Source organism: Leptodactylus fuscus, chromosome 1 (genome assembly GCF_031893055.1).
Source record: "Leptodactylus fuscus isolate aLepFus1 chromosome 1, aLepFus1.hap2, whole genome shotgun sequence".
Classification (NCBI taxonomy): domain Eukaryota; kingdom Metazoa; phylum Chordata; class Amphibia; order Anura; family Leptodactylidae; genus Leptodactylus; species Leptodactylus fuscus.
Window position 1 is genome coordinate 360,033,819 of NC_134265.1, and position 22,051 is coordinate 360,055,869.

The 22,051-nt window shown below is 41.6% G+C and overlaps 1 protein-coding gene across 2 annotated transcripts in view; it reads left to right on the forward strand.

The window, feature by feature from the left end:
* CYP26B1 (cytochrome P450 family 26 subfamily B member 1) overlaps positions 1–22,051 on the forward strand; it is a 74,195-nt gene that overhangs the window by 49,003 nt on the left and 3,141 nt on the right. For both annotated transcript variants that reach the window (XM_075261804.1, XM_075261805.1), the window contains 4 exons: positions 8,771–8,995; positions 13,224–13,499; positions 20,494–20,649; positions 21,475–21,756. In XM_075261804.1, coding sequence (XP_075117905.1) covers positions 8,771–8,995; positions 13,224–13,499; positions 20,494–20,649; positions 21,475–21,756 — 939 coding nt within the window. The remainder of the gene's footprint in view (positions 1–8,770; positions 8,996–13,223; positions 13,500–20,493; positions 20,650–21,474; positions 21,757–22,051) is intronic.

The following is a 22,051-nucleotide window of genomic DNA, read 5'->3' on the forward strand; positions in this document are numbered from 1 at the left end:
TTCACCCCTCCCCCTACCCTAATTCCACTACTGATAGTTTACCGGTTCCCTCCCCCACTCCTTTTCTCTGTAACCATTTCCATGCCGTGGGCTGCGCTACTTTTCTTCCAGTTGAACACGTCATGTACAAGGTCTATATATCACATCTGTATGTTATATACCAGGTCTATACGTGACATGTACATGGTCTATATATCACATCTGTATGTTATATCTATCTGTAAGGTCTATATATCATATATGTATGTTATATACCAGGTCTATACGTGACATGTACAAGGTCTATATATCACACCTGTATGTTATATACCAGGTCTATATGTGACATGTACAAGGTCTATATATCACATCTGTATGTTATATACCAGGTCTATACGTGACATGTACATGGTCTATATGTCATATATGTATGTTATATACCAGGTCTATACGTGACATGTACAAGGTCTATATGTCATATATGTATGTTATATACCAGGTCTATACGTGACATGTACAAGGTCTATATATCACACCTGTATGTTATATACCAGGTCTATACGTGACATGTACAAGGTCTATATATCACACCTGTATGTTATATACCAGGTCTATATGTGACATGTACAAGGTCTATATATCACATCTGTATGTTATATACCAGGTCTATACGTGACATGTACAAGGTCTATATGTCATATATGTATGTTATATACCAGGTCTATACGTGACATGTACAAGGTCTATATATCACATCTGTATGTTATATACCAGGTCTATACGTGACATGTACAAGGTCTATATATCACATCTGTATGTTATATACCAGGTCTATACGTGACATGTACAAGGTCTATATGTCATATATGTATGTTATATACCAGGTCTATACGTGACATGTACAAGGTCTATATATCACATCTGTATGTTATATACCAGGTCTATACGTGACATGTACAAGGTCTATATATCACATCTGTATGTTATATACCAGGTCTATACGTGACATGTACATGGTCTATATGTCATATATGTATGTTATATACCAGGTCTATACGTGACATGTACATGGTCTATATGTCATATATGTATGTTATATACCAGGTCTATACGTGACATGTACACGGTCTATATATCACATCTGTATGTTATATCTATCTGTAAGGTCTATATATCACATCTGTATGTTATATACCAGGTCTATACGTGACATGTACAAGGTCTATATGTCATATATGTATGTTATATACCAGGTCTATATGTGACATGTACAAGGTCTATATGTCATATATGTATGTTATATACCAGGTCTATATGTGACATGTACATGGTCTATATGTCATATATGTATGTTATATACCAGGTCTATATGTGACATGTACACGGTCTATATATCATATATGTATGTTATATACCAGGTCTATATGTGACATGTACACGGTCTATATATAACATCTGTATGTTATATACCAGGTCTATACATGACATGTATAAGGTCTATATTGTGTATATCTATAGTATGATTATGTATCATATCTATAGGTTATACTTTATCATATACCAGGCCTACTTAAAATAAGATTCTGTATCAGTGTACTATGTAGTGCACCTGTGCGGTGTACAGTATGATTATATTGCACTATATATATATATATATATATATATATATATATATATATATACATATACATAATATACAAGCTCCACACATTATGTAAATGTATACCTGATCATTACATTATATAGTTATAGTCTGTTCCAGTACATGATATTATTATAGAGCTGCTGTATACGTGATATGCTTATATAGCCGAGCTGTACATTATATTATTATATTACTATCACACAGGTCTACGTATTATATCATTATATCGCGGGTCTATACGTGATATTATATCGCTGATGATGTGAACATTATATTATTACATGGCTGGGCTATACATTATATAGTTTATTCCACTATATATACCTTTCTGCTATCCATATCTTCTGCTTCCTCTCTACTGTCTGATAACTGTACAAACCCTCAGCTGTGAGAAGTTTAGACAGGTATCCATATATACAGGCGATGGCATTACATAAGGTGTTATTTAGAGGCGACCATTTCACTACCAGAGCTGCCCCAAATGGTGACCATTACTGTAATAATGAGGACAACTCTGGTGATGTCACCAAATCAGATCAGATCAGATCAGATAAGGAAATATTGGCAGACAGGGCTGCAGTACCCGGTGTGACCAATAGGTGTCGCCCATCATCTGTTTTCACAAGCAGCCAAAACAAATGTACAGCACAGAGCAAACCCAGGAATGACAGCAGGGGTGGCACAGTGAGAGCTGAGGCTGTCAGGGGGGGCACAGACACCCGCTTCAGAATAGTCCACAATATGGGTACAATGTCACCAGCTGTGTATATGGATATACAGGAGTCCACATCTGCAGTGTGTGTCAGCTGGAGGGACATGTATGAAAGGCCCTCCTGTTATACACCAGGCCAGGCAGCCAAGGACATGACACTGACCCCAAGGCTGAGCTGCATCTGCTGCAGACTGGGGTGTCCTGTACTGCTGCAGAGTTTAGTGACCTGTACTGCTGCGGGGTGGTGTATCCTGTACTGCTATAGGGTGGTGTATCCTGTACTGCTGCAGAGTTTAGTGACCTGTGCTGCTGCAGGGTAGTGTGTCTTGTAATGCTGCGGGGTGGTGTGTCCTGAGCTGCTGCGGGGTGGTGTGTCCTGTGCTGCTGCAGGGTGGTGTGTGCTGTACTGCTGCTGGGTAGTGTGTCTTGTAATGCTGTGGGGTGGTGTGTCCTGTGCTGCTGCTGGGTAGTGTGTCTTGTAATGCTGCAGGGTGGTGTATCCTGTGCTGCTGCGGGGTAGTGTGTCTTGTAATGCTGCAGGGTGGTGTATCCTGTGCTGCTGCAGGGTGGTGTATCCTGTACTGCTGCAGGGTGGTGTATCCTGTACTGCTGCAGGGTGGTGTATCCTGTACTGCTGCAGGGTGGTGTATCCTGTGCTGCTGCAGGGTGGTGTATCCTGTACTGCTGCAGGGTGGTGTATCCTGTGCTGCTGCGGGGTGGTGTATCCTGTACTGCTGCAGGGTGGTGTATCCTGTACTGCTGCAGGGTGGTGTATCCTGTACTGCTGCAGGGTGGTGTATCCTGTACTGCTGTGGGGTGGTGTGTGCTGTACTGCTGTGGGGTGGTGTATCCTGTACTGCTGCAGGGTGGTGTATCCTGTACTGCTGCGGGGTGGTGTATCCTGTACTGCTGCAGGGTGGTGTATCCTGTACTGCTGCAGGGTGGTGTATCCTGTACTGCTGCAGGGTGGTGTATCCTGTACTGCTGCAGGGTGGTGTATCCTGTACTGCTGCAGGGTGGTGTATCCTGTACTGCTGCGGGGTGGTGTATCCTGTACTGCTGCAGGGTGGTGTATCCTGTACTGCTGCAGGGTGGTGTATCCTGTACTGCTGCAGGGTGGTGTATCCTGTACTGCTGCAGGGTGGTGTATCCTGTACTGCTGCAGGGTGGTGTATCCTGTACTGCTGCGGGGTGGTGTATCCTGTACTGCTGCAGGGTGGTGTATCCTGTACTGCTGCAGGGTAGTGTATCCTGTACTGCTGCGGGGTGGTGTGTGCTGTACTGCTGCGGGGTGGTGTGTCCTGTACTGCTGCGGGGTGGTGTGTCCTGTACTGCTGCAGGGTAGTGTATCCTGTACTGCTGTGGGGTGGTGTATCCTGTGCTGCTGCGGGGTAGTGTATCCTGTGCTGCTGCGGGGTAGTGTGTCTTGTAATGCTGCGGGGTAGTGTATCCTGTACTGCTGTGGGGTGGTGTGTCTTGTAATGCTGCAGGGTGGTGTATCCTGTACTGCTGCAGGGTGGTGTGTGCTGTACTGCTGCAGGGTGGTGTGTCTTGTAATGCTGCAGGGTGGTGTGTGCTGTACTGCTGCGGGGTACAGTGACCTGTACTGCTGCATAACCTCTGGTGTTGGGGGAGGGGTGCTAAGAAGCCCCTCCTTCCGTTCACATATTCTTCTGAAGGATACATTGTAAGCAATCCTAACTGCTGCAGAACCTCATCATACAGGCCTCAGCTATTGCAGAACCTCCCTCATCATACTTTACCTCAGCTGCTGCAGAACTTCTTCCTACTCTCCTAGTTATATCCCAGTCAGTTGGGACACCTCCTCATCTGCCCCTTCTGCCTGTTATACGGATTCCTTGGGCCTGCGCGGCGGGCTCCTGCACGGGGACAGCACAGGGTAGATTCCTTTTTCCACAGGCTCCATCCAAAAACAGTTGAAGGCTAAAAATACAATTTTTTTAATTTTTTTTTTGTATAAATTGGACTCGGGTCGGAGCAGCTACCACATAAAGGCGGTCTTTGTGCTGCTGTGGAAATGTTGTACAAATATCTCTTTATTAATGGCACAAAAACGACTTTAATTATATTTACGTAGATCAGAAACACGGTCACCTGAACTTTGAGAACTTCACAACCGCACTTCTGTTTGCCTGCAGGACCCTGGAGGATTTCTTTCTCTCTACAAGCAACAGAGGCGCTTACATTACCTCCATATTTATATTATATTAACGCTTATTTGTTTTCATGATGCCGAGCGTTAGAGCCGGGGGGGAGGCGACATAATGGTATGGTCCACAGAGCTCGCAGTCATTCTTCATGTACCATAACAGATTTATATTTATCCTAGAGACCGCGCAGCGTAACATAGCAGAAAACTGTGTCCGAGCCAAGGCGGGAGGAGGGGGATACTAATGGGAGATGTCAGAGATCCCAAGGACCAAGGCCAGAACAGGCGAGGAGTCTACTAGAGTTTGGTGAAGCCCTCAATGAAATCTACAAGAGTAAAATATAATCCTATAGAATGGGGTGCCGGACAAAGTCATGTATGTTGCATGGTGTTGGAGTAGAAGAAGGTTTTCTCTTCATTTTATGATCTCAATGTTCTCAGCTTTCTCTGAGATCCTCCAGAATCTGTGCACATTTGGGACTTGAGATGCTCCATGGCATCTTCTTGATTCATGTCCACATAGGCTAGTCTTGGTTGACTTCTTTACCAGGTGGTGGAGGTGAGTTGGTCATACCATTGAGGCAGGTTGCTTATATGCTGGCAGCAGGTTGGTTATACTGTGGTGGTAGGTCGGTCATATCGTGGAGGTAAATTGGTGATATGATGTAGGCAGGTTGGTGATACCATTGAGACAGTTTGGTCATACCATGGAGACAGGTCGGTCATACAGTTGAGATAAGTTGGTCATATCATGGAGATAGATTGGTCATACCATAGAGATTGGTAGAGCATACCATGGAGGCAGGTTGGTCATATTGTGAAGACAAGATGGTCTTACCATTGAGGTAAATAGGTGCTACGATGTAGGTAGGTTGGTGATGCCATTGAGGCATGTCAGTTGTCATACCATGTAGGCAGGTTGGTGATACCATTGAGACAGTTTGGTCATACCATGGAGACTACTTGGTTGTACAATTGAGTTAAGTTGGTCATACCATGTATGCAGATTGGTCATACCATAGAGACTGGTTGGTCATACCATTGAGACAGTTTGGTCATACCATGGAGACAGGTTGGTTGTACAATTGAGTTAAGTTGGTCATATCGTGGAGGTAGATTGGTCATTCCATTGAGACTGGTTGGTCATACCATAGACTGGTTGGTCATACCATAGACTGCTTGGTCATACCATTGAGACAGTTTGGTCATACCATAGACTGGTTGGTCATACCATAGAGACTGGTTGGTCATACCATAGAGACTGGTTGGTCATACCATAGACTGGTTGGTCATACCATAGACTGGTTGGTCATACCATAGACTGCTTGGTCATACCATTGAGACAGTTTGGTCATACCATAGACTGGTTGGTCATACCATAGAGACTGGTTGGTCATTCCATAGAGATTGGTTAGTCATACCATATATGCAGATTGGTCATACCATAGAGACTGGTTGGTCATACCATAGAGACTGGTTGGTCATACCATGTAGGAAAGTCAATGACATTGATATTACACAACAGTGGCAAAAGCTTTGAGCCTGCAGGATGTTTAGTTGCAAGTCCCGCTCATAGACCTCGCGGTCAGTCCCATGTGAATTGGACCTTCATCATTTCTATGATCATTATAACACCTCGGGGTCAGCTCGCTTAGGGGTCAGACTACTCTCCTCTGAGCCACGAGACGTCTGAAGTCCTGTAGTCATGGTTGGGGGAGGGGAGCGGAGGCTTGGCGTGTCCCCGCACCAGGACAGTTTCTAATTCTCATCTATTTTCCATCTGGTCATATTGTTTATAAGACGAGTGTTTTTCTGGTGTGATGACGTGGGCAGCGCTGGTATGTTTGTGTATTTTGTCACATTACACGCCTCGTGCAGGGACAGACCACAACCTCAAAGGAACACTTTCCATCTCTGCAGAGCATTGCCACCAAAATACAGTCTGTAACTGGAAGAGGTTGCCATTCTGGTGTCTGGGAAAGCTGGGTAGCATTCCACGCAATGGAGGACCTTCCCAGATGATGGGGTTGGGAGGTTTTAGGTGGATATTTTTTTATTTTTTAGAAGAAGCAGCAGCGGCCGAGGTTTTCCAAGTTCTGGTAATTGAGGATTCAGAGGGAAAACCTTGTAATGACTGAGATCGCTGCTTTGTAACCTTTCACACCCCGACTGCAGCTCCGTATGTGACCCCAGACAATGCACCTTTCACTATTCCGCCTGCCAGTCTGCAGAACCAGACACATCTGTTTCTCTGCGTCGTCGAGACCCTTCGCAGCCAAACACCTCCAGTAATTACACCATCCATGGCTGTATCTGCCAGGGGCCAGCTGGCCGCTCGCACTGCCACGGTCACCGATGGCGGGCACAATGCTGCCACTCTGGACAGGCCACGTCCCCTCCCCTAGGACTGGGCAATGCACCAATAAACAGGATTTAGTGCAGGAGAAGACGCTCACAGCGACAGAGGAACCGAAAACTAAAAATAGGCGCAAAATCTACAAAAAATGTATTAATACAATTAGATGGTTGGAGTTGTGGTAACTGCATGAGTAGGGATTAGAGGAGGGGGTGTCACTACCCGGCGGCACCCCACAACATTCCCACTGAACCCTTTAGGTTGGCAGGGGTCTCCCGAGTGTATACATCAGTATGTGCAGAATGTGCCGAGTGTATCAAATACAGGATTCATGAGAATATTTACTGGACCCCCAGCTGGAGAGTCGGACATTCCTGGCAGCTCTTCAGCGCCCCCTGGGGGACTCACTATTAATACGTTTATCTGAATTGCTCAGTAAAGGTCAATTATTATTATATTTATCAAGTTTATTGTGATTAATATTAATTATTAACATTGTTGTAGAGAGGGCTGCTGTTGACATGGCTGTTATTTTCTGTTATTATTGCTGCTGTAGTTGTTCCTGTTATTGCTGCTGTAGTTGTTCCTGTTATTGTTGCTGTAGTTGTTCCTGTTGTTGTAGCTGTAGTTGTTCCTGTTATTGCTGCTGTAGTTGTTCCTGTTATTGTTGCTGTAGTTGTTCCTGTTGTTGTAGCTGTAGTTGTTCCTGTTATTGCTGCTGTAGTTGTTCCTGTTATTGCTGCTGTAGTTGTTCCTGTTATTGTTGCTGTAGTTGTTCCTGTTGTTGTAGCTGTAGTTGTTCCTGTTATTGCTGCTGTAGTTGTTCCTGTTATTGTTGCTGTAGTTGTTCCTGTTGTTGTAGCTGTAGTTGTTCCTGTTATTGCTGCTGTAGTTGTTCCTGTTATTGCTGCTGTAGTTGTTCCTGTTATTGTTGCTGTAGTTGTTCCTGTTGTTGTAGCTGTAGTTGTTCCTGTTATTGCTGCTGTAGTTGTTCCTGTTATTGCTGCTGTAGTAGTTCCTGTTGTTGTAGCTGTAGTTGTTCCTGTTATTGCTGCTGTAGTTGTTCCTGTTATTGTTGCTGTAGTTGTTCCTGTTGTTGTAGCTGTAGTTGTTCCTGTTATTGCTGCTGTAGTTGTTCCTGTTATTGTAGCTGTAGTTGTTCCTGTTGTTGTAGCTGTAGTTGTTCCTGTTATTGCTGCTGTAGTTGTTCCTGTTGTTGTTGCTGTAGTTGTTCCTGCTATTGCTGCTGTAGTTGTCCTGTTATTGCTGCTGTAGGTGTTCCTGTTATTGCTGCTGTAGTTGTTCCTGTTATTGCTGCTGTAGTTGTTCCTGTTGTTGCTGCTGTAGTTGTTCCTGTTGTTGTTGCTGTAGTTGTTCCTGTTGTTGTTGCTGTAGTTGTTCCTGCTATTGCTGGTGTAGTTGTTCCTGTTGTTGCTGCTGTAGTTGTTCCTGTTATTGCTGCTGTAGTTGTTCCTGTTGTTGTTGCTGTAGTTGTTCCTGTTATTGCTGGTGTAGTTGTTCCTGTTGTTGCTGCTGTAGTTGTTCCTGTTATTGCTGCTGTAGTTGTTCCTGTTATTGCTGCTGCAGTTGTTCCAGTTGTTGTTGTTGCTGTAGTTGTTCCTGTTCCTGTTATTGCTGCTGTAGTTGTTCCTGTTATTGCTGGTGTAGTTGTTCCTGTTGTTGCTGCTGTAGTTGTTCCTGTTATTGCTGCTGTAGTTGTTCCTGTTGTTGTTGCTGCAGTTGTTCCTGTTGTTGTTGCTGTATTTGTTCCTGTTCCTGTTGTTGTAGTTGTTCCTGTTGTTATAGCTGTAGTTGTTGTTATTGCTGTTGTTTTTGGTTATATTACGCCCTGGTCTTTATTTTAACCTCTCTTTTAACCACTGATCCACCTCTTTATCCATCTTTTAGGGCTCCAATTTCCAGTCCTCCAGAAGAGAAAAATATGGCAGCGTTTTCAAGACTCACTTGTTGGGTCGTCCACTCATCAGGGTGACAGGAGCTGACAATGTCAGGAAGATCCTGATGGGGGAGCACCACCTAGTCAGTGCAGAGTGGCCCCGCAGCACACGGATGTTACTGGGGCCCAACAGCCTGTCAAACTCTATTGGAGATATCCATCGGCATAAAAGAAAGGTAAGAGGCAAAATGAAGTTTGATGTGATTACTGTCCTCCCTGTAACATGGGTAATATCAGGTTCCAGGGTTCCTATCAGTGCCCAGGAGCGCACACACCATAGAGGTAGGAGATGTGACCGCCGTGTCCAGGGGCCCATTGCAGGATGACTCCATTGTAAAGAGGACCTTTCACCGCCCCCTGCACTTTCCATCCTTCAGTAGTTCTGGGGTAGTTGGAATTTTCTTCTTCACCTCCCACCATTCCCAAGCAATCATTCCTGATACTTTCAGCACCATTATGTTCTCTACTGTCAGGTGGGCGGGTCTAGTCTACAGGAGAATGAGAAGGACCGCCCACCTGACAGTAGAGAACATAATTGTACTTAAAGTATCAAGTATGATATGGCGGGGGCTAAAGAATATAATGGAGTGGATAATGTTTATAGGCGCTATATAGGTGAAAATGTGTTATAGACACTGTATAGAGGGTGTAATAGTATAGGTATAGCAATACAAATAATATGTGGGGCGTAAACTTTATATAGGAACTGTATGGGTATATACTTTCTATAGGCACTGTATAGGGTGTACACATTTTTATAGGCACCGTATGGTGTCTAATTTCTATAGGCACTGTATGGGGTGTTTAGTTTCTATAGGCACTGTATGGGGTGTTTAGTTTCTATAGGCACTGTATGGGGGTGTATATTTTCTATAGGCACTGTATGGGGTGTTTAGTTTCTATAGGCACTGTATGGGGTGTATACATTTTTATAGGCACTGTATGGGTTGTATAGTTTTTATAGGCACTGTATAAGGTGTATACTTTCTATAGGCACTGTATGGGGTGTATAGTTTTTATAGGCACTGTATGGGGTGTATAGTTTCTATAGGCACTGTATGGGGTGTGTCATTTCTATAGGCACTGTATGGGGTGTTTAGTTTTTATAGGCACTGTATGGGGTGTATAGTTTCTATAGGCACTGTATGGGGTGTATACATTTTTATAAGCACTGTATGTGGTGTATACATTTTTATAAACAGTGTATGGGGTGTATACATTTTTATAGGCACTGTATGGGGTGTATAGTTTCTATAAGCAGTGTATGGGGTGAATAGACAACTTTTTCTGATTTTCAGTCTTTTCTCCTCACTGATACATTTCTCCTGCCCTGATACATTGTAACGATCTATCAGTGCCTATGTCTTCTTTGACTCCCTAAGGAACCCTAAAGGTTTCTTCTACCTATGTAGAGGCCTTGTGTCCTTTATCTTGGAATATAAATCGAAGCCTATGAATGGACGCAGGATCAGGAACCAGGAGAGTTTACGACTATGTGGAGGCATGGAAGGGGTTAACCGTAAAGGTTCCCCGGTGGTCCCCATCCAGTTTGCAGACTCTCAGCGCTCTGGCTGGAAGCAGCCAAACAATAGCAAGCCCTCTTAAGGGATCCCTGGCGGTGTCTGCTGCTGTGTGTATGCTACTTGTGGCACGTGCTGGATGAACTGCAGTAACCCAGGAGTGGACCCCTCCTTTACCAGCCTCTTAAAGTGGCAATCCCACCCCAGAGCGCTGTCTGCGCGCCCGCCGAGCTCCTATTTATATCACAGTCTTTACTCATCCCTCTATTTTTATGATGCAGCTTGGCGGAGATTGTGCGAGGATTTCTTCCTGTGGGGAAGGCAGGAATCTCCAAATGTCTAGAATAAAAAGCTCCTTATTAGTGACTGACGGAGGACAGAAATGAGAGAGGGGAAGGGGCCGAGGACCCTGGGGAGACCCCAGCCCAAGGCGGCAGTACTAGTATGGGTTACCCCATAGAGCAGGTCATCATATACACTGTATATATCTATACACTGTTCCTGTCCATACCTAGTGTGTGTGGCCATGCTGGGGGTTGTAGTGCCAAATGTTACAGTATAATAGAATTGTATTATGGCCATGTTGGGGGTTGTAGTGCTCTATCTATACAGTATTGTCAGAGGTTGTAGTGCTCTATGTATATAATATAATAGTGAAATGTATATATTAGGTATATTGGGGGTGGTAATGCACTATATATTACATAGTTACTACAGAGGATAGTCAGTATAATAGAATTGCTTTATGGTCATGTACAGTGATCAGGTCATGTTGTAGTATATAGAGGAGAATAGATTTTAGTAATCTTAGATTATGTCTTCCATTATGTCTATAGATATTATTAAGTGTTTGCAAGACACATAGAGATAATCAGAGCATTGCACCCTGGTGCCCAGGATTGGGATAAGCAGAGCATTGCACCCTGGTGCACAGGATGGGGATAAGCAAAACATTGCACCCAGGTGCACAGGGTGGAGATTGTCAGAGTAATTGCACCCTGGTGCACAGGATTGAGATAAACAGAACATTGCACCCTGGTGCACGGGATTGGGATGAGCAGAGCATTGCACCCTGGTGCACAGGATTGAGATAAACAGAACATTGCACCCTGGTGCACAGGATTGGGATGAGCAGAGCATTGCACCCTGGTGCACAGGATTGGGATAAGCAGAGCATTGCACCCTGGTGCACAGGATTGGGATAAGCAGAGCATTGCACCCTGGTGCACAGCATTGGGATAAGCAGAGCATTGCATCCTGGTGCACAGGATTGGGATAATAAGAGCATTGCATCCTGGTGCACAGGATGGAGATTGTCAAAGCATTCCACCTTGGTGTACAGGATTGAGATAAACAGAACATTGCACCCTAGTCCACAGGATGGGGATAAGGAGAGCATTGCACCCTGGTGCACAGGATTGGGATAAGCAGAGCATTGCACCCTGGTGCGCAGGATTGGGATAAGCAGAGCATTGCATCTTGGTGCACAGGATGGAGATTGTCAAAGCATTCCACCTTGGTGCACAGGATTGGGATAAGCAGAATATTGCACCCTGGTGTGCAGGATTGGGATAAGGAGAGCATTGCACCCTGGTGCACAGGATTGGGATAAGTAGAACATTGCACCCTAGTCCACAGGATGGGGATAAGGAGAGCATTGCACCCTGGTGCACAGGATTGGGATAAGTAGAACATTGCACCCTAGTCCACAGGATGGGGATAAGGAGAGCATTGCACCCTGATGTGCAGGATTGGGATAAGCAGAGCATTGCACCCTGGTGCACAGGATTGGGATAAGCAGAGCATTGCACCCTTGTGCACAGGATGGAGATTGTCAGAGCACTGCACCATGGTGCACAGGATGGAGATCGTCAGAGCATTGCACCCTGGTGCACCAGATTGGGATAAGCAGAGCATTGCACCCTGGTGCACAAGACTGGAATAAGCATAGCATTGCACCCCGGTACACAGGATTAGCATAATCAGACCATTACATTATGGTCTCATATTTTATGTGATGTTACATAATCCAGGTGTAGTCAGGGTGCACAGGACAGAATCTAACATAACAAGCAACATATAACAGAATCTTTTACTTCCACCTGTACAATTTTCAGGGTGCAGAGTAGACCCAAGCAGGCACAGGGGGAGCAGTTCCTATATTGTACACTAGGGGGTGCACTACTTATATTTCACAACATGCACCTCGCTGGACATTACACTGTACATGTATGAGCAGTAGGTTTTCCAGCTCTTGTCTTTATTAAGAAATGCCATCCCTTTTATTAGTTTGCAGCATGTACCGTATCAGGAGTCTATTTCTGTCAGTGCACTTGTATACGGGGAAGGGACATTATACTGTGGTCGTAATCCTCGGTGTTTGCAGGAGACACTCTTGGAAAGATTTAGTCATTGACTGCTGGGATCTCTCTATTATGGATAAAAAGGACAGACATGATATCGTACCAAACCTCGGTAAACAGGAGTATTGTGAAAATAGGGCCGGCGCCAGGAAAGTCTTACATGTCCTGACGGCTGCTGACTGGTGGGGAAATTCTTCAATTCATACATTGCTTGTGTTTCTTACGAGGTCAGACTGACAAATATCCTGCCGTATTTTGCTCTTCTACTCTTGGTCAGTCATGTTTCAAGAAGCTGAACTTTACTTTGGCACCAGGAATTCCACGCTTATGTTGGATTCTAGCTCAGCGGTCTCCAAGCGACCATGGAGGAACGCTACGCCCGTGCTAGACTTGGCAGCCTGATGGCGGAGTAGGCGTTACAGACCTCATTGTTGATCTTGCCATGTCCTTACTGTTATGAATACGTCTAAAAGGTTCTCGAAAAAAAGTGACCCATGGTGTCATTATCTTGTCATCCACAGGTCTTCTCCAAAATCTTCAGCCATGAGGCTCTGGAGACCTACCTTCCAAAAATACAGCTGGTGATCCAAGACACCTTGAGGGTGTGGAGCAGTCATCCCGGGTCTATCAACGTCTACTGTGAGGCGCAAAAGTTGACCTTCCGTATGGCGATTCGGGTCCTGCTCGGGTTCAGGCTCTCTGATGAAGAGCTCAACCACCTGTTCCAGGTCTTTCAACAGTTTGTAGAGAACGTCTTCTCTCTACCGGTGGATGTGCCATTCAGTGGCTACCGAAGGGTAAGTGGCCAATAATATCATAACTCATGGTCCATGTCCAAGGCCTGTTCTTCATTCCATATTTGGTCTAGAATCTAGGCCTCATGTATATTCTAGCTTGTAGGTCTCATGTGTTCTAGAGTCCAGGTCTAGTATTTGGGTCCCAGGTGTGTTCTGGTGTCCAGTTCTTATATGCTTTCTACATTCCAGTTCCTATGTGTATTCTACAATCCAGGACCTCTATGTATTCTAGAGTGACGGTTTTGTCTGTCTTCTAGAATCCAGGCCTCACGTTGTATTCTAGAATCCGGGTCTTATGTATTTTCTAGATTCCAGGTCTCAGGTGTGTTATAGAATCCAGGTCTGGTGCATTCTAATTCCCAGACCTTTGGTGTGTTCTAGATTCCTCCACCGTCTTCATGAAAGCTTCTATATGATATCAGTCCATGGCAGGGTATATTAATAGCCTGAATTGATGCTGAATAATGGATTATTGGCCAAGTTTCTGCCATACTGTGCAGTGATGCCTTGTTGGACCATAGCCGCAGTAGTGCGGTGACATCCAAGGAGCGAGCATGGCTCTTCTATCTGTTTAGTTAAGAATCTCATTATCTCCGAGGCTGAGCTGACATGCCATTCCTGGCTCATGACTAACAGGTGAAGCCGGCTAATTCTGTAATTTAGGATTACAGGAAAAGCCTCGTAAGTCTTGGAACTCGGAGACATATTATCCTTACCTTGGAAATACCTGCATTTTAATGGGTTTGAGGGCAGTGCGAGACGTGCAAGGAATAGACGGCATTATTTCTTCTGCCTCGTAAATAGCTGATGGAGCGCTCAGAGGCAATTGTGTGAGACGGGAGGTCATAACCCCTGTGGCATTATGTTACCTGCCAAAAATGATAGTCTAAGTGTGGGCCGGGGTGTTCAGGGAAGAAGTAGCACAACATAGTCACGTCCTTGGTAAGGTGAATAAACGTCAAGTGTAACGTAATTGTATAGTATTGATCCAGAAGATGACAAAACCTCTATAAGATGGATATTCACTATATTAGGGTAAGATGGATATTCACTATATTAAGGTAAAATGGATAGTAACTGTATTAGGGTAAGATGGACAGTAACTATATTAGGGTAAGATGTATAGTAACTGTATTAGGGTAAGATGGACAGTAACTGTATTAGGGTAAGATGGATAGTAATTATATTAGGGTACGATGGACAGTAACTATATTAGGGTAAGATGTATAGTAACTATATTAGGGTAAGATGGATAGTAACTGTATTAGGGTAAGATGGATAGTAACTATATTAGGGTACGATGGACAGTAACTATATTAGGGTAAGATGGATAGTAACTGTATTAGGGTAAGATGGATAGTAACTATATTAGGGTAAGATGGATAGTAACTATATTAGGGTAAGATGGATAGTAACTATATTAGGGTAAGATGGATAGTAACTGTATTAGGGTAAGATGGATATTCACTATATTAGGGTAAGATGTATAGTAACTATATTAGGGTAAGATGGATAGTAACTATATTAGGGTAAGATGGATAGTAACTATATTAGGGTAAGATGGATAGTAACTATATTAGGGTAAGATGGATAGTAACTGTATTAGGGTAAGATGGATATTCACTATATTAGGGTAAGATGTATAGTAACTATATTAGGGTAAGATGGATAGTAACTGTATTAGGGTAAGATGGATAGTAACTATATTAGGGTAAGATGGATAGTAACTATATTAGGGTAAGATGTATAGTAACTATATTAGGGTACGATGGATAGTAACTATATTAGGGTAAGATGGATAGTAACTATATTAGAGTAAGATGGATAGTAACTATATTAGGGTAAGATGGACAGTAACTATATTAGGGTAAGATGTATAGTAACTGTATTAGGGTAAGATGGATAGTAACTATATTAGGGTAAGATGGATAGTAACTGTATTAGGGTAAGATGGACAGTAACTATATTAGGGTAAGTTGGATAGTAACTATATTAGGGTAAGATGTATAGTAACTATATTAGGGTACGATGGATAGTAACTATATTAGGGTAAGATGGATAGTAACTATATTAGGGTAAGATGGATAGTAACTATATTAGGGTAAGATGGACAGTAACTATATTAGGGTAAGATGTATAGTAACTGTATTAGGGTAAGATGGATAGTAACTATATTAGGGTAAGATGGATAGTAACTATATTAGGGTAAGATGGACAGTAACTATATTAAGGTAAGATGTATAGTAACTGTATTAGGGTAAGATGGATAGTAACTATATTAGGGTAAGATGGACAGTAACTGTATTAGGGTAAGATGTATAGTAACTATATTAGCGTAAGATGGATAGTAACTGTATTAGGGTAAGATGGATAGTAACTGTATTAGGGTAAGAGGGACAGTAACTATATTAGGGTAAGATGTATAGTAACGATATTAGGGTAAGATGGACAGTAACTATATTAGGGTAAGATGGATAGTAACTATATTAGGGTAAGATGGATAGTAACTATATTAGGGTAAGATGGATAGTAACTATATTAGGGTAAGATGGACAGTAACTATATTAGGGTAAGATGTATAGTAACTATATTAGGGTAAGATGGACAGTAACTATATTAGGGTAAGATGGATAGTAACTATATTAGGGTAAGAGGGACAGTATCTATATTAGGGTAAGATGTATAGTAACTATATTAGGGTAAGATGGATAGTAACTATATTAGGGTAAGATGGACAGTAACTATATTAGGGTAAGATGTATAGTAACTATATTAGGGTAAGATGGATAGTAACTGTATATTAGGGTAAGATGGACAGTAACTATATTAGGGTAAGATGGATAGTAACTATATTAGGGTAAGATGGACAGTAACTATATTAGGGTAAGATGGATAGTAACTGTATTAGGGTACGATGGATAGTAACTATATTAGGGTATGATGGATAGTAACTGTATTAGGGTAAGATGGATAGTAACTATATTAGGGTAAGATGGATAGTAACTGTATTAGGGTAAGATGGATTGTAACTATATTAGGGTAAGATGGATAGTAACTATATTAGGGTAAGATGGATAGTAACTATATTAGGGTAAGATGGATAGCAACTATATTAGGGTAAGATGGATAGTAACTGTATTAGGGTAAGATGGATAGTAACTATATTAGGGTAAGATGGATAGTAACTATATTAGGGTAAGATGGATAGTAACTATATTAGGGTAAGATGGATAGTAACTATATTAGGGTAAGATGGATAGCAACTATATTAGGGTAAGATGGACAGTAACTATATTAGGGTAAGATGGATAGTAACTGTATTAGGGTACGATGGATAGTAACTATATTAGGGTATGATGGATAGTAACTGTATTAGGGTAAGATGGATAGTAACTATATTAGGGTAAGATGGATAGTAACTGTATTAGGGTAAGATGGATTGTAACTATATTAGGGTAAGATGGATAGTAACTATATTAGGGTAAGATGGATAGTAACTATATTAGGGTAAGATGGATAGCAACTATATTAGGGTAAGATGGATAGTAACTGTATTAGGGTAAGATGGATAGTAACTATATTAGGGTAAGATGGATAGTAACTATATTAGGGTAAGATGGATAGTAACTATATTAGGGTACGATGGACAGTAACTATATTAGGGTTCGATGGATAGTAACTATATTAGGGGTAAGATGGATAGTAACTGTATTAGGGTACGATGGACAGTAACTATATTAGGGTACGATGGATAGTAACTGTATTAGGGGTAAGATGGATAGTAACTGTATTAGGGTACGATGGACAGTAACTATATTAGGGTACGATGGATAGTAACTATATTAGGGTAAGATGGATAGTAACTATATTAGGGTAAGATGGACAGTAACTATATTAGGGTAAGATGGATAGTAACTATATTAGGGTAAGATGGATAGTAACTATTTTAGGGTAAGATGGATAGTAACTATATTAGGGTACGATGGACAGTAACTATATTAGGGTTCGATGGATAGTAACTATATTAGGGGTAAGATGGATAGTAACTGTATTAGGGTACGATGGATAGTAACTATATTAGGGTACGATGGACAGTAACTATATTAGGGTTCGATGGATAGTAACTATATTAGGGGTAAGATGGATAGTAACTGTATTAGGGTACGATGGACAGTAACTATATTAGGGTACGATGGATAGTAACTATATTAGGGTAAGATGGATAGTAACTATATTAGGGTAAGATGGATAGTAACTATATTAGGGTAAGATGGACAGTAACTATATTAGGGTAAGATGTATAGTAACTATATTAGGGTAAGATGGATAGTAACTGTATTAGGGTAAGATGGATAGTAACTATATTAGGGTACGATGGACAGTAACTATATTAGGGTAAGATGGATAGTAACTATATTAGGGTAAGAGGGACAGTAACTATATTAGGGTAAGATGGACAGTAACTATATTAGGGTAAGATGGATAGTAACTGTATTAGGGTAAGATGGATAGTAACTATATTAGGGTAAGATGGATAGTAACTATATTAGGGTAAGATGGATAGTAACTGTATTAGGGTAAGATGGATATTCACTATATTAGGGTAAGATGTATAGTAACTATATTAGGGTAAGATGGATAGTAACTGTATTAGGGTAAGATGGATAGTAACTATATTAGGGTAAGATGGATAGTAACTATATTAGGGTAAGATGTATAGTAACTATATTAGGGTACGATGGATAGTAACTATATTAGGGTAAGATGGATAGTAACTATATTAGGGTAAGATGGATAGTAACTATATTAGGGTAAGATGGACAGTAACTATATTAGGGTAAGATGTATAGTAACTGTATTAGGGTAAGATGGATAGTAACTATATTAGGGTAAGATGGATAGTAACTGTATTAGGGTAAGATGGATAGTAACTATATTAGGGTAAGATGGACAGTAACTATATTAGGGTAAGATGTATAGTAACTGTATTAGGGTAAGATGGATAGTAACTATATTAGGGTAAGATGGATAGTAACTGTATTAGGGTAAGATGGACAGTAACTATATTAGGGTAAGATGTATAGTAACTGTATTAGGGTAAGATGGATAGTAACTATATTAGGGTAAGATGGACAGTAACTGTATTAGGGTAAGATGTATAGTAACTATATTAGGGTAAGATGGATAGTAACTGTATTAGGGTAAGATGGATAGTAACTGTATTAGGGTAAGAGGGACAGTAACTATATTAGGGTAAGATGTATAGTAACGATATTAGGGTAAGATGGACAGTAACTATATTAGGGTAAGATGGATAGTAACTATATTAGGGTAAGATGGATAGTAACTATATTAGGGTAAGATGGATAGTAACTATATTAGGGTAAGATGGACAGTAACTATATTAGGGTAAGATGTATAGTAACTATATTAGGGTAAGATGGACAGTAACTATATTAGGGTAAGATGGATAGTAACTATATTAGGGTAAGAGGGACAGTATCTATATTAGGGTAAGATGTATAGTAACTATATTAGGGTAAGATGGATAGTAACTATATTAGGGTAAGATGGACAGTAACTATATTAGGGTAAGATGGATAGTAACTGTATTAGGGTACGATGGATAGTAACTGTATTAGGGTATGATGGATAGTAACTGTATTAGGGTAAGATGGATAGTAACTATATTAGGGTAAGATGGATAGTAACTGTATTAGGGTAAGATGGATTGTAACTATATTAGGGTAAGATGGATAGTAACTATATTAGGGTAAGATGGATAGTAACTATATTAGGGTAAGATGGATAGCAACTATATTAGGGTAAGATGGATAGTAACTGTATTAGGGTAAGATGGATAGTAACTATATTAGGGTAAGATGGATAGTAACTATATTAGGGTAAGATGGATAGTAACTATATTAGGGTAAGATGGATAGTAACTATATTAGGGTAAGATGGATAGCAACTATATTAGGGTAAGATGGACAGTAACTATATTAGGGTAAGATGGATAGTAACTGTATTAGGGTACGATGGATAGTAACTATATTAGGGTATGATGGATAGTAACTGTATTAGGGTAAGATGGATAGTAACTATATTAGGGTAAGATGGATAGTAACTGTATTAGGGTAAGATGGATTGTAACTATATTAGGGTAAGATGGATAGTAACTATATTAGGGTAAGATGGATAGTAACTATATTAGGGTAAGATGGATAGCAACTATATTAGGGTAAGATGGATAGTAACTGTATTAGGGTAAGATGGATAGTAACTATATTAGGGTAAGATGGATAGTAACTATATTAGGGTAAGATGGATAGTAACTATATTAGGGTACGATGGACAGTAACTATATTAGGGTTCGATGGATAGTAACTATATTAGGGGTAAGATGGATAGTAACTGTATTAGGGTACGATGGACAGTAACTATATTAGGGTACGATGGATAGTAACTGTATTAGGGGTAAGATGGATAGTAACTGTATTAGGGTACGATGGACAGTAACTATATTAGGGTACGATGGATAGTAACTATATTAGGGTAAGATGGATAGTAACTATATTAGGGTAAGATGGACAGTAACTATATTAGGGTAAGATGGATAGTAACTATATTAGGGTAAGATGGATAGTAACTATATTAGGGTACGATGGACAGTAACTATATTAGGGTTCGATGGATAGTAACTATATTAGGGGTAAGATGGATAGTAACTGTATTAGGGTACGATGGACAGTAACTATATTAGGGTACGATGGATAGTAACTATATTAGGGTAAGATGGATAGTAACTATATTAGGGTAAGATGGACAGTAACTATATTAGGGTAAGATGGATAGTAACTATATTAGGGTAAGATGGATAGTAACTATTTTAGGGTAAGATGGTAGACATAGCCATTGGCCAATCAATCCTGTATCAACCCATATTTGATCCTCTTGAGTAGACAGTCATGTTCTCTATCTCTCTCTTCTACAGGGTATTCGAGCTCGAGAAACTCTACTGAAGGGCCTGGACAAAGCTATCCAGGAGAAGCTACAAAATACACAAGGCAAAGACTATACGGATGCTCTAGATGTTCTGATCGAGAGTGGGAAGGAGCATGGCAATGAGTTGACTATGCAGGAGCTGAAGGTAAGAAGCCATCAATGAAAGCAAGTATCTTATAGATCTGCTTAATGTTGACTCCTTGAGATATGGGTGAAGGTGGAGAAACCAGCCACTTTTTGGTAGTGGCCAGTAGTCATTGTCTATCTTTGTATTAAAGGGGTCGTCTCTTTATCTCAAGTACTCAATTGAGATAGTACTTTGGTGTCCACCTTGACCATAGACTCATGCCTGGTACAGATGGATTATTCCGATAACTATTATACTTTGGATGAAGTCAGTGTTATTGGTGTGAGGTTTATTGTGGAGGTTCTCGCTGCCTCTTGAGTATGAAGTCACAAGTTTGAAGCACTGGTTGCGCTTGTAGATTTAGCAAAGATGTAAGTGTTACTTAATGACTTGGATTATCCCAGTAATCCTTACGAGCTTCCCTGCAGTTTTCCTCCTTGTGAGACGCATAGGCTGGAGAGGAGGTGTCCTGCTTGTTCTTGCCTGAAAGTCGTAAGTTTCTCAAGAATGGCAGGAGATTAGCTCACAATGCTGGATTCAGATCTGGTGACATCATATGGCGGTGATGGCAGACACCATAAATCAATTACATGTTGAGGAATCCTACTCGGACAATTTGGCCGTTCCCCAAATTGATTTCTGTGCCAAGTATCTAGGCTGTTTGCTGAATGGCAACCGCTGAAGAGAGACTTAGCATGTAGACGATTTCTTTGAAAGCAATGGAGTCAGTCACGTGTCCGTGTAACGACACATATTCATCCAAGCACATTTCATATGGTAGACAGCCAATGTTGGATCTTGGAGATATGTTTCTCTTAACACATTACTTTTTTCCACCCACAGGATGGTACCTTGGAACTGATATTTGCATCGTATGCCACCACAGCAAGTGCCAGCACCTCACTTATTATGCAACTTCTTAAGCACCCGGCTGTCTTGGAGAAGCTGAGGGAAGAGCTTAGAGGCAATGGCATCCTCCATAATGGTTGTGTCTGTGAGGGGGCTTTACGTGTGGATACCATCAACAGTCTGCACTACCTGGACTGCGTCATTAAGGAGCTACTGAGGCTCTTCAGTCCCATCTCAGGAGGCTACCGGACAGTGCTGCAGACCTTTGAATTGGATGTAAGTAGTGGAGACTCACAACTTCTTGAACCTAACGTTGATGACCTGGTCCTTTGCCTCAGTCTCGGTTTCCTCTGCTCCAGTGATGAGGTCTTCTGGCTATGTCCTCACTGCAGTGCAGGGAACCTGAATACCACATGTGACCTCTAAGTCTAAATGAGGGGCCGTCAATATCATTAATGAAGCAATGGAACCAGAGACTGACCAAAAGTTCTCAAATACTAAAAACTGGTGATCTGGTGACCCCATATCAGGGATTATTCTAACAGCATTACTTTGTTTTCCCCATTAACAG